This window comes from Equus caballus, chromosome 18 (genome assembly GCF_041296265.1).
Source record: "Equus caballus isolate H_3958 breed thoroughbred chromosome 18, TB-T2T, whole genome shotgun sequence".
Taxonomy (NCBI): Eukaryota; Metazoa; Chordata; class Mammalia; order Perissodactyla; family Equidae; genus Equus; species Equus caballus.
Window position 1 is genome coordinate 6,858,334 of NC_091701.1, and position 17,136 is coordinate 6,875,469.

Consider the following 17,136-nt stretch of genomic DNA (forward strand, 5'->3'; position numbering starts at 1 on the left):
ATGCATGGATCTTGAGGGAATTATGTTAAGTGAAATAAGCCAGTTAGAGAAGGACAATCTCTGTATGACTCCACTCATATGAGGAATTTAAAAATGTAGACAAAGAGAAAGGATTGGTGGCTGTCAGGGGAAAGGTGGGGTAGGGTGTGGGCACAAAGGGTGAAGTGGTGCACCTACAACACGACTGACAAACAATAATGTACAACTGAAATTTCACAAGATTGTAACCTATCATTAACTCAATAAAAAAAAAAAACCCCTAAAGATGTCATACTTCATTTCCCATGAATTTTATTCTGAAGAATTAATTCTAAAATAGTAACAGAGTTGCACCCAAGATTTATAGTGAAGAGAGTTCATAACACTATTATTTATAATAGCAAAAATTCACAACTACCAATATTTTCAATAATAATAGGTTAGCTAAATCAAATATGATATATTTAATAATATGGAATATAATGGAATCATTAAAAATCATAATGTTCAAGAATGACAGTGATATCCTAAAGTAAAAAACTCTGGCTAAACAGTATATGTAGCATGGTTCCCATTTTGTTAAAATTACTACAAAGAGAGAATACTAGAATGACATCGAATAACAGAATCATATTTTTGTTTTTTCTTATACAGAGTACTAGAATTTTCATAGTTTCAAAAAGAAAGTGTCCAACTTTTATAATTATTTTTTAAAACTAACAGTTTAAACTGAGACAAAGGGTAAGAAAAGTTTTCATTCTTTCCCACTTCTTGCCCTCATTGTCTGAAGCAGCTGGTCCCAGGTCCCAGAAATCAGCCTAAGGCATTAATATAAAAGGTCCCTTACAGAGAGGGTTACATACGCTGCTCTGTGCTTGCTCAGGAACCAAACCAAGACTTAAAAGCTTTTCTCCATTAGAAAAAAAAAAAAAAAAAGACAGTTTCCATCCTTTCAAATGAACTTTTGAAACACAGCCTAACTGTAAAAGTAGCTAGTAATACACGCACCCGGAACTGAATATCTACAAAGTGCCAGGCACTTTAAATATATAATTCCTAATTCTCATAATACTCCTGGAGGCCAAGTTTTACTGTCTTCATGTTATAGATGCTAAAACAGAAAGTCAGAGAGGCTGCCTAGGGTCATCTGGCCACTCCCAGGTGGAGCCAGAATTCAAAGAGAGGTGTCAGGCTCCAGGGCCGAGCTGCCCCGCTCTCCACTCCAAACCACACCTGCCCAGCTCCAGGAATTGCTTTGATGGCCAATCACCTCTGCAAAGTTCTATTTTCTGCTATTGAATTCCACTTTGCTTTTATTTATTTACATTTTTGGAACAGCTTTATTGAGACAAAATTCACATACCATGCAATTCATCTATTTAAAAGGTATGATTCAATATTTTTACTACATTCAGAGAGTTAGGCAACCATCACCAGAATTAATTTTAAAATATTTCATAACTCCAAAAATAAATACTGTAACACGTAGCTATCATCTCTCGATTTCCTCATCCCCACCTCCAGCCCTAGTCAACCGGTAATCTACTTTCTGTTCCTATGAATTTGCCTATTCCGGACACTTCACATAAATGAAATCGTACACGATGTTCCCTTTTGAGACTGGTTTATTTTGCTTAGCACAACGTTTTCAAGGTTCATCCTACGTTGTAAATCGTACCAGTATTTTTTTATAGCTGAATGATATTCCATTGTGTAGATATATCACATTTTGTTATCCACTCACCAGCTGATGGACGTTTGGCTTGTTTCCACTTTGGAGAGTTATGAATGGCGTTGCTACGAGCATTTGTGTGCAAGTTTCTGTGTGGACCTAGGTTTCAACTCCCTCAGTTGTATACCTCGTTGTGGAATTTCTGGGTCATATGGTAACTCCATCTTTAACATTTTGAAGGTCGGTTAGAGTGTTCCCAAAGTGGCTGCACCAGTTTATATTTTCACAAGGCAACTTCTTTTGTGACAGTACTGAGTTCAAACTTTGGTTCTGTCCTTTGGTGGATCTTATAGCTTCTAAGAAGAATTAAAGTGCAATTCAACTTTTGTTTCTTAGAATGCCTAATTAGGCCTAACCCTGGAATTCTAGATAATTGTAACTACTTTGATTTTATTTTTGTAGATAAATAATATCACGGGACATCTAACATGTCTTTTTTGTACTTTTGGTAACGGAGAACTTCACAGAAGCTTACAGTTCACATTTTATGGGACTGAGACTCAAGGTGGTTAAGTAATATTCTGAAGGCTTAAACTTTTTTTATAGGAGTAAATTTTTCCTGTAAAGCAGAGTTTCACAACTCTGGCAATGGATATTTTGGACCAGATAATTATTTGTTGGGGGTAGGGTGTCTTTAGTGTGCCTCTTGTGTGGGATATTTAGTCACCCCCAAATCACTATATGCCAATATCATCTCCCCATTCCCAGCACCAAAAATGTTTCCAGACATTGTCCAAAGTCCCCTGGGAGGGGAGTGAGGGGATGGGAGGCTGGGATGGGCGGGAGTGGGGAATCTCTCTTGGTTGAGAAACACTGGATTAAAGAACAATTTTGCGGTTGCAGAGCCTTGGCGTTTTCTCTCTCTCTCTCTCTCTCTTACTCTGTCTCTCTCTCTCCGCTCCTCATTCTCAATCAAATTCCTAACAGATTTTTGCATTTCAGATTTCATCTTACTTCAGTGTTTCTCTTTATAGTTTGAAGACAGAACCTGTGAAACCGAGTGGCTGTCCCAGGACCTCTAAGCATCAGCCATTACAGCCACACGAGTATGCACAGAGCTACAGCCCAGGCCTGAGCAGAGTCCCTGAATACTCTATTCCCAACCCTGGAAATAACTTACAGATTTCCTTGATGCCTTTATTTGCCCATTACCCCTTCTCAAGGCCCTGCCACTTATAATTTCTAGCAATTTAGACAGATTTCTTAATCTTTCTAAACATGCTTTCTCATCTGTAAAATAGAGACAGAATTGCCTGGCTTGACTTTGGAAGTTCCTATGCTCTATCTTCCCTGGAAAACCCAATTCACCAATTTTTCCATATCCTGTCATACCTACTTTTACTTAATAGTTCAAAGGTAGTTTCAATTTTTGAGAGAACAAAGTGGGGAATATATAAATAATTGAATAAAACAGTCTTAAAATGTCAATCATATTGTAAAAGAGCATATTATAATTATTAGTACCATTAAGCTACAATTTAGATCCTGAGTTCTGTTTTTCTTGGATACTGCTTATCCATCAATTATCAAATTCTATTAACCCTTCCTTACCTACAGAATTCTTCAAATTCTGTCTCCAACTTTTATTCTATCCTTTATCATTGCAACTGGGAATTTTTGTGATGGCTTCCCTCTTTTTTCTAGCTTTGGACCTCTTTCTGGGACAGGACACCTTGCAAGATTGAAGTATCTAAAGAACAAAGTTATTATTGACCTCACAACAAAGATCCTTCCAGTGGGTCGTGGAGCCCAGAAAATGAAACTCAAACTGCTTTTCTTGACAATCTATGTCTTCTGCAATCAAGTCTCCAACTGTAGTCTCAATCCTATGCCCCAGTATTCCTTCACTAATTCCTACTCCAGTTAGGCTAGTGTATTCATTATTCTTCAAGTGAATGCACTTAACTAATTGGTGCTTCCACTGCCAGCCTCTACTCCACCTGCATGTTTCCCTCCTACTTCTCCCACTATCCGAATTCATCTCCCTCTCCTCTCATGCCCCGTTCTTGTCCTAGCCCTTCCTCTCCTAAACTGGAGGGACAGGAAGCATACATTTTTTTGACTTTCTATCGCAGTTACCTGGCATAGTACAAGGCATATAAAAAGTGCTGAATGATTGAATGAACAGGTTAATAAACCAGGAAATGAATGAAGCAGGCTTTCCTTGACCAGACCACACATAGCAATTTCTCCTTCTGAATTCTTATAACATCCACTGTCTGATCTATTAATTTACTTCTATTATTTACTGCCTTGTACTATTAATTAACGATTCATCTTTGTAAGTCTTATCTCCCCAATGAGATTACAAGTTCTTGGGGGTCAGGGTCTGAATCATGTTTTGGTATCCCCCTCAGCATCAACAGGGAAACATCCTGCCCTCTCCAAGTGCTTATTGACTGATTGAGCATCAGTCTAGCTGTATCTCCACTGCCAAGTGTCAGCAGCAGAGCCCTCTTTGGCACTTGGGCCGTAAATCACAGGTTAAAACTTTCCTTGTTGTTAAAGCCTGGCTCATACGTCAAGGTAACCTGGATCCTTAAAACTCTTGGTCAGCATATGAGAGGAAAACATCTGGGCTTGTCATCCACTAGAGTCATATAGGAAATACAACATGTTTGTGGTTGATGGTGAAGGTATTATTTCCATAGCATAGACTTGAATGTTCAGCTCAAGCATCTACATGATAAAAATTAAGCTCAACTCCAGACAGAGGTTTCTCTATCACCTTCAGAATACAGCCCAAACTCTGATGTCTTTGAGCAAAATGTTGCCTCATCTTTCGTCTGTCCTCCTTTGTCCTCTGCGACTTAGGCATCCTAAGCCACCTGTGAGCCACCAAAGCCACCACTTCTAGATCTCCTCCTTTTTCTCTTCTCTGATTGTATTATCCTCTCCTTCCATCTTTGTTTGGCAAAGTTCTATTCATTCTTCAGAACCAAGCTGTGTTGCCCTGCCCCTAGGAAGTCTTCCTTTTCTCACCCATCCTGGTACCTTTCCTCTGTGCTCCCCTAGTATCCTAAGTATGTGCCCTATTGCACTATAAAGGCCTCAATATCATCCCTTCCAAGAGTGCCTATGAGCTCCTGGAGGGCGACGCCTCCAGTCTCCGGTTTGAGTGTAGTCCCAACAGAGAAGACACATCAAACGCTTCCTGAATTAAATGTAGGCAAGGTGATTATATAACAGAATTATTAAAGTAGAAATAGGAAAGGGCAAAGGAAGTGATAGCAAGTTTGACTATTAGATTATTCTGCTGTAATAATAAAAATCTAGCTCCCTCAGTTCCTCTTTTGAGTGAGCAGTGAAGAAGAAAGAGTAAATGCTTCCTTCATCATTAACTCAGACCTGAAAAAGCTGCAGATGCCCAAAAGATCACTGTTTTGGTAACCATTCCCAACTTTTGCTTGACATCTTGAAGCCGAGGCAATTGCATTTCTCAGTTTCCCATAAAATGGAATTCCTTATCACATTTCTGTCTTCTGAAACTCGAACTCTGTGCTCAGCCAGACAGCTTGTTGTGACAGTCATGGCCCCATTGCTATCTATTTATTTGCCCTCGCTAATGGGATTTTTCTTGTTAACACCATCTTAGCTAAAACACAGAGGCATTAATGACAACTTACTTGAAGCAGAGGATGAAGTTCATGAAGTCATCATGTTTATTTGAAGTGCAGATAGTGGCTAGATACAAATGACTTGTATGAAAAAGGGCAATATTGGGGGAGTGGGTCTGTTAATTGCAGGGCTGTAGCCTAAAACCATCTTGCCACAAGTATTAATCAGGGTGCACACTTTTATCCTGCATGATGCAGCTCTTCCAGCCATCTCCCCACCTCCGGGAGCCTTTATCTAATTAGTACTTCCCCTAAGTATAACTTATTCCTGGGTTTGACACATTCTGCAACATATAATTGTTGGATGAATGTTAAAAATAAATATAACTCTTCTTTCACTGTTAAAACTATATCCTTCAGAAATGTTTTGGACATCAATTCTACTAGTTCATTCAATCAGACAGTTGCTCATACATGCAGCAAACAGCTATGAGGACCTGTTATAAACAAGGTATTATACTAGGTCTTGGGCAAATAGTGATGAGCAAGGCAGACAGTGTTCTTATTCCCATGGACTCTTACATTCTAGTGATGAGAAAAGCATTGAACAAACAATTATATAGACATGTGATTACTATACATTGTCATAGGCTGAATTTTGCTCCCCTCAAAATTCATATGCTGAAGTCCTAATGCCCAGTACCTGAGAAAGTATCTGTATTTGGAGATAGGGCCTTTAAATAAGTAATTAAGGTAAAATGAGGTCAATGAGTGGGCCCATATCCAATATGACTGGCGTCCTTACCAGAGGAGGTTATTAGGACACAGATGGACACAGAGGGAAGACCATATGAAGACATAGGGAGAAAGTGGGCATCTGTAAACCAAGAGAAAGGCCCTCAGAAGAAATCAACCTTGCTGGCATCTTGATCTTGAACTTCTAGCCTCAAGAACTACCAGAAAGCAAATTTCTCTTAAGTCACCTAATCTGTGGTATTTTGTGATGGCAGTCCTAGCAAACTAATACATACATACATATATACACATCCTTAGGGCCAACGCTACAAAGGAGAAGAACTAGAAGACTGGATAAGGGGCATCTGGCCTACTTTGGGAAGGTTTTTCGAGAAAATATAAGTTGAAGTAAATTCTAAAAGATAAGTAGGAGGGTGTTTACCACAGCTCTAGGATGACGTTTAATTTAAACATAGTCAATGTTAAATAATCGTCAGTTAAACATCCATTATGGCTGCTGATCAAAGTTTATGTTGCTAGGATTTCATTGTATCTTTGGCTAGAGAAAGAACAAGTTAGTCACAGAAGTCTACTAAGTATAGAAAATTAATGACTGATTAGAATGAATTGCTTAATTGGTGAATAAACATTCTTCTCTAACTTTTACTTTTGAAGGAGCTATACAAATACTAAAAAATTATAAGGTGGTAGAGCAAATATGATGAACACTATCACTGGCACCTAGGAATTCAATGAGATGAGCTAAGATCGGCTCTTTAACAAGCCATTTGCCTCCATTGAAAACTTTTCCATGGCATCTTGTTAATTTCTAGATCTTTGCTAGTCATGTTTCCTTTTGCCCAGGAATACCATTTTGTGCCTGGTCATTGGCTTTCACCTTCTGTCTTTCCAGCTTATAATCATTTAGCTGTGCCCAGATTCCAGGTTGAGATCTCTCAATTTGAAGACTTCCTCCTCTATCTTCTGGATTCCATTTACTCTTGCTGAAGTTCATTCCTTAATCCGGAAAATGCCACAGAATTTGATGCCTCTAGTGATATCAAAGCAGTATCCTGTGCAGCTGAAAAGCTCTGGATATTCTTTAGTGAAAAACCAAAAGTAGTCTCTCTGCCCTTTGACCTTACTGGTGCTTGTTCTACTTTCTGCAGTGACATAAACACACAAAAACCCTCATCTGTGAGACAGCCTCTCGGGCATCTGAAGACCCTTATCATGTCTCTGTCTTGTTTTCTCTCCACATGAAATAGCTTCAGTACCTACAACTGTTCCTTTATTAATGTGGTTTGAAGACCCTAAATATTCTGATAACCCCCTTAGCAACACACACACACATATCACACAAAGTATTCTGGCATGATTTAAAGACAGTTACCAAAAAAACAACTTCTCAGACATGGGTCTTTAGCTCCTATCTCTATACAGGTCACTGAGAGTCATATCCATGACCTTGCTGGGACATACAAGCATTCCATTCACAAAAATTATTGTATGAAAGAGGCCAAGTTCACCTCTTTTACTCCACAAAATGCACCACAATTTTGGGATTTGAGATACATAACTTCTGGCAGGGCTCTTGGCTTTGCATACACCCAATCAAGGCCACTTACCCCATTTTCTAAAGAAGACTATGAGGTTGACAATTTCCTTGAACATAATAGGGGAGAGATTTGACCTGCTATTTTCCTTCAAGTACTCATGTAAAGGGCTAGAAGGGACTTCAGTAATTCTAGACCAAGTCTTTCCTTAAGCAAAAGAGGACAATGAGATCTAGTAGAATAAGACATACCCACATCCTGCATCTATGCAGAACACGTCTAGACTGGAGCCCTGAACACTATAGCCTGAGTTTAGGCTCATTGCCCAGACTCGTTCCTGAGTGGGAGTTGACATTTTGAGAAGCGGTACAGTAGGAAAAAAGACTTCAAATTTTAGTGACAGAAGCCCCCAGACTTCTTTCTTCTTATTCTTATTCCTAGCATTCTCCCATCAAAAAAATAAAAATAACATTGAAATGTCAGCTCACTTTCAAAATAATTATAGTGGTGCCAGCTTTTTCTTCAGTTTATTTAATGTTTCACATAAAATCCAGAACACTCTGCCCTAATTCTCCAGAGAAACAAACCAGATGGTCTCCTTTACGTTTATGCAATTTCCTGTATTCTTAGTAATAATTCAGATCGGTTTGGACAATACCAGTCTCCACTCCAAGCTTCTCTGTAAGAGTCTTTAAGACGACAGCCATTTTCTTCATTAAAAAATAGAACATGGTTTCCATTGCTCAACAAACAAGTGTGGCCTTGAGAGATAGAGTGGTCCCTATGACACATGGGATCTCATGAGAAGTGGGGGAGAATTGAGAGCTTGAGATACATAAGGTAGACAATCTAGATGTCTGTTCATTTATTTGAGATTAGGATTTCCTAAATGACTGCTCTGATTCCTGAAGAGGAAATGTCAAGGCTCACTGTGCAGCAGGACCCCTTGAAGGTGTTCTCTCTGTTCCCGTTCAGCCTCTAGATTCCCAGCTGGGGTCTGGGGCACAGGGGTGATTAGAATGGGAAACCTGTACAACGCATGGCAAAGTCTTTGAAAGCAGATAGAGTCTTGCTAGTACCTCACGTCACTTAGTACCTTTAGTGCTTAGATGATAATCGGCACAGAGCATTAAACAAGGTCTGGAAAGAGTATGTCACATATATTCAGTGAATGTTGGTGTGTGTGTGTTGACCTATAGCTATGCGTGTTTTACTTTATAATATATAGGCAATCTTAGCTAAAGTGGACCAGAAGTCTATATGGACAGTGACTCACCACCTATGTCAATCCCACCTCACTCAAGAATCTGTCAGTAATAGGGCCACCAAGCAAAACGTTTAGAAAAGACCCAACTTTAGATCCCAAATAGCCTATTTTCCTTAATAGCCTCTTGTACATCTGTCTGCAGATCTTGCGTCGAAAGCAGAGATTCTTTACATTTGAATTATTTAAACAACTGACAGTATAAAACAATGAATGTGGGTGGCAGCAATATCCAGTGTGAAGAGCGTGAACTTGGGAATCTCAAGGAAAGGCCTGAGGTGGTTGACCATCTTGGTCACTTTAACTTAATTTCTGATTCTCACTTTCCTCTTATGCAGTTGCTATAATAATAACCATTTCACAAGTTTCATGAGTTTTTTCCAGCAGCATTTTACAACAAGGTCCTAGCACAAGGCCTGACCTGAAAAAGACATGAAATGATGTTGATTCTTCTCTAACGTCACTTACAGTGAAATGATGCCCTCAACTTTTCCTCATATCCACATGTATAAGGCTTTCAAGAACGGAGTTGGAAAAAATAGAAAATAAAGAAAAAAACAAGGAAGGGATTACACTGTTGTCCTTCATCTTCCTGAAGATTCATCCTATAATGAGTGAATTCAGATGCCTTCTATTTTGAGGATGTATTTAGTTTTCAGTTCTCTCCCTGATCGCAATGCCAAAAGCTCAAAATAACACCCCCCAAAAGCTATGCACACTATACGAATCTCCGAAAACTGGAGTGAATGTGCTAGGCGTCTATGTGCCTCCCTTTCCACAGAGTTAGCTTCTCTTTCAGATCTAGGACATGAGAACACATAAACTAGTCTCAAATCTTTAAATATCTGGATTCACCATCCCATTAATAAAATGTGGTGCTATTTTCTGTTTTCTGTGATGTACCATGTAACAAGGGTAGCCCCACTGGCCCTGAAAATTATTGGGACAAGGGTCGTTACTTTCAAGTTTCTCATATGACATTTTCATTTCTTATAGAGCCAATATGATCTCAAGTACTTTGAAAACAAGCTTCCTCAGAAATGTAAAGGAGGAGAAAACTGTTTTTGTTTATTTCCTTTTTGTTTATTTTCCTGTCTTTTTTTTCCCCCAGGTAGAAAAATGCCAGAAGATACAGAGCTTTGATCCAGTCAAAGAAAAATGGAAGAAGTCACACTTTCCAAAATTCAGGAAATTCATCTTGGGGAAAGAATCAAGCAAGAGTTTTCTGAGGCAGACTTCAGGAACTCAGTCAGCACATTTTTAGAACTTCATTTTACTTGTTTCACTTTTTGAGAGACAGATCTGAAACAACTGATAATTTTTTCTCCTTCTGTAGCTGGGTAACATGGCAGCTTTTACCAGCCTCTCTCAGTCATAAATGCATTTTAATGGACTGACATGTGCTTAATAATACAGGCAGCACCTGGATGCTTCAGAGCAAAGTGCCACCAGGGCCTGTACTATATTAAAACTGCATTTTTGACCTGAGGCCTACAAGTATCGCTGCCCAAACATCTCACCATTAGCGAAAAACAGCCCAGTGCCAGCACACATTTTTCTCCTTCAAATAAGGAGAATTGAGGTTTAACTTTCACAACTCTGAACATAAAAAATATTATGTTTCTAAGTGATTAACTCACCTCCAATACTGGAAATCTCATACATTTTCTAAAAGTCCTGTGATTGCACAAATTCACTTTTATGACTCTACAGAGCAAGGCCCCTTCTAGCTATGCATCTTGAGTCAGGATGAAAGGAAAGGAAATTTGCTAAATAGCTTCTCAACACTGTGCTAAAGATTTTAGATACACTATCTCATTTAATTGTCATCATAGTTTTGTGATGTTAAGGATTTAAGAACTTTTTAGAATTTTTTAAGAATTTCTTTTCATCTCATGTTATAAGTAGACTCTAAGACAGTGCCCAATGATCCGTGTCTCCTTATATCTGCAGCCCTGTATAATCCCCTTGGCTTGAGCAAGGGCTAAGCTCATTTTCTTGTTTCTAATGAACAGAATATGGCAAAAGTGATGGGATGCCACTTTTGGTATTACGTTATAAAAGGACTGTGGCTTTTGTCTTGGCTGTTCTTCCTCACTCTCTCTTGGCTCACTGCCTCTAGGGTAAGGGTGCTGTCATTTCGTGAGGCCGCCTTCTGCAGAGGCCATGGGGATAAGCTTGGAAGAGGATTTTTGGAGACCTGCCAATAGTGTCATGCGTCAGGTTGGAAGCAGACCTACCCCCAGTTGAACCTTGAGATGACTATAGCCCCTGCCAACAACTTGATTGCAGCCTCAGGAGAGACCTTGAGCCAGAATCACCCAGCCAAGGAGCCCCTGGATCCCTGACCCACAGAAACTGACACATAAGACATGTTGTTTTCAGCTGCCAAATTTTAGTATAATTTGTTATGCAGCTATAGATAACTAACACACTCTCATTTCCATGTGAGACAAAGTTAAGAAGTTTGTCCAGAACCACTCCACTAACAGTAAGGAGAAGAGGTTCCTTTGAATCCATCTATCTGACTCCCAGCCCCGGGCCCTCCTGCTGCTCCAGAGAGTCCACAGGCCTTTTTCTTCACTTATTGCGTTTGCGGCTCTCCTAAAGTCTGACCTTAAGTTATATCTTTTCCTATTTAACTCAATTTTCTCTAATTTATTTGGATAAGAAAACTCATAGTATAGTAGGGGGAAAATGACATTTAAATTAAAGAAAAATGTTGTGTCATCCGCGATGGATATTGGCCCCGTGAGCACAGAGAAGGGGTCTCACTCAGGCTGCAGAGCCAGGGAGGCTTCTCAAAGGACTGGTTCACCTGAAGCAGGCCTCAGCCCCCTGTCCAGTGCCTGGCACATGATTTGACCTTAATATGTACTTGTCAACTAAGTGAGCACACTGCTTCTGGAAGGACAGGGGACATTAGTAAGATAAATGGAGAAGGAGGGAGAAATTTCCACTGTTCTATGTTGAAGAAACAGCAGATGGAAGAACCAGAATATTGAAAGATATAACTTGTTCACAGATCTGTTCCGTATTGCTGTATTTTAGAATCTATACTATATTGCTACAAAAGTGCGTTCTTTCCAAACTTCAGCTATTTGAAGACCATTTATAAAAGTTTTGCCATACCCAGATGTCATATGTACTAGTATTTACTTAATATCTTAAATATATATTTAGGGACCGGTCCGGTGGCACAGTGGTTAAGTGCACACGTTCTACTTTGGTGGCCCCGGGTTCGCCAGTTTGGATCCCAGGTGCAGACCATGGCACTGCTCATCAAGCCATGCTGTGGCAGGCGTCCCACATATAAAGTAGAGGAAGATGGGCATGGATGTTAGCTCAGGGCCAGTCTTCCTCAGCAAAAAGAAGAGGATTGGCAGATGTTAGCTCAGGGCTGAGTTTCCTCAAAATAAATGAATAAATAAATAAATATATTTAAAGAATTTTTTTTTAAACTGACTAATATTTATACTTGAAATAGAATTTGGGGGCTCTAAAAAGTGCCATGGTGGTGTGGTATTCAGGGAAACTATAGGCTTTGGCATCAGATAAATTCAGAATGAAATCATAATTCCATCAGGTATCACCATGTGATTTTGGAAGATACTTAGCCTCCATGACTCTTCATTTCCTCATCTATAAAGTGGAAAATCCTACTTTCCATGAATAAGCATGTGAAGATTCCGTATACCATATGTCTTCTCTGGAAAGAACCCAGCAACGTGGGCTGTAAGTGGACTATATTATGCCAAATAGTGTTGAATAGGAGTTGTTGTTCTCACTTCTCAGATGAGACTGCTGAGGGACAAAGAAATTAAGGAACTTTCCAAAGGTTACAGAGTTAGATTTGAATTTAGTGTTTTTTCTAATAATAAAAAGTAATGTTGCCTTTTCAGACTTGGAGTAAATTTTTGAATACTGGGTCATTCCGCATCCCTGGGAGCTGGATTCTCTATGTTTTGGGCAGAAGCTCAAACATCTGTTGACTTGGCTGAACAAGAACCCGACCTAGAAGGTGTCGGCAGACAGTACCTGTGAGGATTTCAGCCGCACGTTCTGTCACTTTCTGAATCACGAGTCTCAGGGTTCCTCCCTCGAGGCTTAGCAGCAGGGTCCCCGAGCCCTCAGACAGCTCTGTGGACAGAAGCAGACCATCCTTGTTCCATGTTCGAAACTGGAAACTCACTGAGACCCCATCAATTTGAGGGGTGCCGGGCAGCAGCAAATAACTGCTGCTGGAGTTGACAAATGTGATGGGAACAATTTGTGGTTCGGAGCAGGAAAAAGTGACATTGCCCTGGAAAACAATAAAAATCAAACATATAAAAGCCATTTTTTATTCTGCAATCTGACAGCTGATATAAACAACCACCTGGAGCTGACCTTAATTTCAAGATCATTCCACATTCAGCTGCAAGATCTTAAAGGGAAAAATATGTCAGCTTTGTTCAGATATACCGCACGATTGTTTCTGGTTCCTGTTTTAAGGATCATAGCGTTATCTGCAAAGAGAACCATCAAAGACCCTGGGGAGGGAGGGATGCTGGGAAGCATCAACATTTTCTAGGGAACCAAAGATATAAAAATAATTACATTCATTCATTGAATGAATATGTCCTGCAAGTCAACTATATGCCATGCACTGAAATAACTTTTAAAGTGATACACACAAAAAAACTTTGTTACAATGTGAAATGTGCTAAAAGAGAGAGACACCAGCTTCCATGCAAGCCTCGCAGAAGAAATAGCTAAACAAGCAAAGGTTTCACAAGGTGGGTGATGCTTTCCTGGAAAGAGGTAGGGAAGGAGAGGAGTGATCGTGCCCTGGCTAGCCTTTTCAGCAAAAGTCACTACGCATGCAAAGGCTCAGAGAAATTAGCACAATGGCATCCTTGGGGAATTACAGGGATCTTGTCATTTCTGAACATCAAGTGGGGCAGAGAGGTCCAGGGACCATGAAGGAGATGAGGCTAGAAAGATGAGTGAGGCAGAGTTTAAAAGCCCTTTCATGCTTGCTGAAGTTAGCATTCAAACTTAGAAGCAATAAAGTGACATTGGCCAGATTTTTCTTTGTTTTTTCTTTTTTGCTTGAAGACGATTAGCCCTGCGCTCACATCTGTGCCAATCTTCCTCTATTTTGTATGTGGGTCACTGCCACAGCATGGCTGATGAGTGGTGTAGGTCCACGCCCAGGATCCGAAACCAGGAACCCAAGCCCCTGAAACATAATGCATCAAACTCAACCACAGGAACATGGGGCTGGCCCCCAGATTTTTAGTTTATTAACACTATTTTCAGTAACATGGGGGGTGGATGAGAGAATTACATGTGAGGAATGTTAAGTGTGCATAGATTAGAACCAGAAAGAAGAAGAAAATTATTCTTTGCGTAAGTCACGGAAAAACTGGTCCAAGTTTCTTGCAGAATGGCTAGAGTAAGGCTCTACATCAGGAGGTTAACGGGGAAAGAAAGAAATGTGTATATGTGCCCAACTGAGCCATATGCTAGAGCCACTTCTAGATGAATAAAGAAAAAGCCTGAAACACCTTAGAAATTGTGAATAGGTGTTATATTATTGAAACCACTTGGAATTTTTATCCATAACCAACCACATCCTATTTTCTATCCCTACCATTTGTCTCTCTGGACTCCAAACTAACCACATCCTCATCTAAATAGTCATAGATACATCAGGTTCCCTCTAAGTTTTTCCTTTCAAGGCCACTGAATGGCTGCCTTTGCATGATGTTGTGGCTCAGCTTTTAGAGTCACTCCTACAGCCAGCACCACTTATACAAAAAAGACAGGGATTTCTGAAAGGGCAACAACCTGGCTTGATCTACTGCAAGAATCCAACTTCCCACTGGGGTGGCCAGGTAGTGGGTCAGATACCTAGCACTACTTTCAGTCCTAGACAGGTTAATCACTCAGCTCCTGAAACTTCATAGTCCCAAAAAACATCCCTAGGTCTCAACCATGTCTGTTTCTGATAATCTTGTATTTCTGAAAACAAGTAGCAGTCCCCAAACAAACTTCTACCAATAGTACATTGCTGATGATTCACCCGTAAAGCACCCTGCCGTAAGCATATTCTTGCATTAGTCATTTGTTCTAGTTGTTTAGACATTTTCTTCTCTTTAGGCTGGATCCCAAGAAGTTAATTAATGTGTCAAAGGGCAAGGCCCTTGATACACATCAAAAAATTGCCTACAGTTTACAATGCTCCGTGCTGCCTGGCAGTAGGCTAAGCATTTATACACATATCTCATGCGTTCTGCACAATAACACTGCATCTATTTAAAGAATGCACAGACTAGGTTTAGGGCAGTAAGCTGTTTAACAAAAGCCATGTGCCTCCTTAGCAGTGACAATGGGAGGCAAACCTATGTTAGTCTGACATGGAAGACTTTTTACTTTTAGCCACCATTTCTGATACCTTCCTCCTCTGCACTGAGTACCACCAATTAAAAAAAACCACCAACTTGCTCATGATATCCTACTGTTGCTTTAACTTGCATTTTTTGATTTCTGATGGGTTTCCTTTCAAGAATGAAAATATTCTCACTGATGGCAAATTAGTTGAGACAAGGCTGTCTTCTGGAAGAAGCAAAATCACGAATGCTCCTACACAAAGTTGGGAGACAGCAGTAACTTTTCTTCCCTTTTTCATTTCCTGAGTTCAGTATCACCTCCTCTGGTAACAGATTTGCCAGAGCAAAGCTGTCCCAAAGTTGGAGGCTGTGTAGAAGGGAGAATGGTTGGGAGATGGAAGGCAGAAGTGTACAAGGTTATAAAAATGCCCCTTCCCCCTATTGATTTAAAATCCAATGTTTAGCTCAATCCAAGCCATTTTCTGAGTGTTCTCTGGATGAACAGGTCATGGAAGGTGGGCCTCGGCACAGTGGGGGTCTAGGGGAGCTGAGCTTCTCCCCTTATTTGATCAGTTCACTCACATCTGACAAGAGTCTGGGAGCTCCCTTCCTGAAGTGAGAAGAACTTCAAATAAATACTTCAGGCATTCTCACTGGTTAAGGTAAGGCCAACACTGCTCAGCAGAGAGCAGAAAAACTCTGAAATACATGGAGGTATGTACTCTCTCTTTGGATGGTTTTCCTTGTTCATTGAAGGCCATGTTCCTCCACTCCCTAACCCACATTCCCTTCACACTGTCCTCTGTTGTCCTTGCACCCAGACAGCTGTCTGAGCTGCCCAAAATGTCTCCATTTTTGGAGCACACCTCTTCTATGTTCTCCAATGTTTAGTCCAAGGGCAAGTAGGACAGAAGAGATGGGAGCAGGTGGGAAATGCCTTCTACACCAAACCTGACACACCTCTCCTGGGGAATGCAAGTGTTTCCACCTCAGCTCCCCAACATGCAGCTGCTGCTTTGCCACTCTGCTTATGCTCCCATCTCAGCTGTACTTGCTGCCCACAGAAAGGCCACAGTATTGAGGAACATTAATACTCACCCCCATGCGCTAAAGTAGGGAGAAAGAAGAAAAAATTAGCTAAATGAAAAAGCACTACTTTTGAAATCAACATGGACTATTTAATCTTTTCCAATAATGCCATTTGTGACTTCAGCATCCTTCTCAAGACAGAATTTGAGGGAGTCCCCACCAATGATGTAGAAACAGCATGCAAGACGACAATTTACTTTAGAATAGTGTCAAAATGTAGTGGCAAAAAGTTGACAGACTATATTCTACCCTATATATCTTCTTGATCTATTAATTCAACTTTCATCCCATCCCCCACAAGAAGGGAGCTCCATTCCTCAGACTCTCTCTATTCTCCACTGTACATTTATTTCATTAGAAACTTCAACATCCATTCAAGATTTCTCAAGCATTGTAAAACAAAGTGCTAAGAATAGAGGTTTATGAGTTATATACATAAATGTGATCCTGATCCTTTGCATTCTACAGTCATTAAATGTTCATTTTGACTGCAGTTGGTACAAAGTGTGCCATGACCCAGGGGTGCCCTGTGATCAAATCTCCCAGGTAAATCATGGATGATGGATGAGAATGAAAAAAGTCAATATCACTGCCATGGGTCCCTTTTTCCCCCTCTATATCTTACAAAACCTTCAACGTCTTTCACTGTCCAAAAAGAAGATCACTCTACAGTGAAGAGACCAAAACCTTGATATCTGATGTGACCCTTTGTGGTCTGACTGATGCTGCTGGTCAAGGTTTTGATGAGGCCTCCTCAAGACAACAATTGCTAGTACCCCTAGCCGAGACCTCCCTTTGTCCCCAAATGGTAGTTCTTAGTGCCCTGTGACGTCACGCTCATACATGC

The 17,136-nt window shown here is 40.3% G+C and overlaps 1 protein-coding gene across 2 annotated transcripts in view; it reads right to left on the reverse strand.

Moving 5' to 3' along the window:
* CNTNAP5 (contactin associated protein family member 5) overlaps positions 1-17,136 on the reverse strand; it is a 775,716-nt gene that overhangs the window by 361,186 nt on the left and 397,394 nt on the right. For both annotated transcript variants that reach the window (XM_014732391.3, XM_070241766.1), the window contains exon 8: positions 12,862-13,126. In XM_014732391.3, coding sequence (XP_014587877.2) covers positions 12,862-13,126 — 265 coding nt within the window. The remainder of the gene's footprint in view (positions 1-12,861; positions 13,127-17,136) is intronic.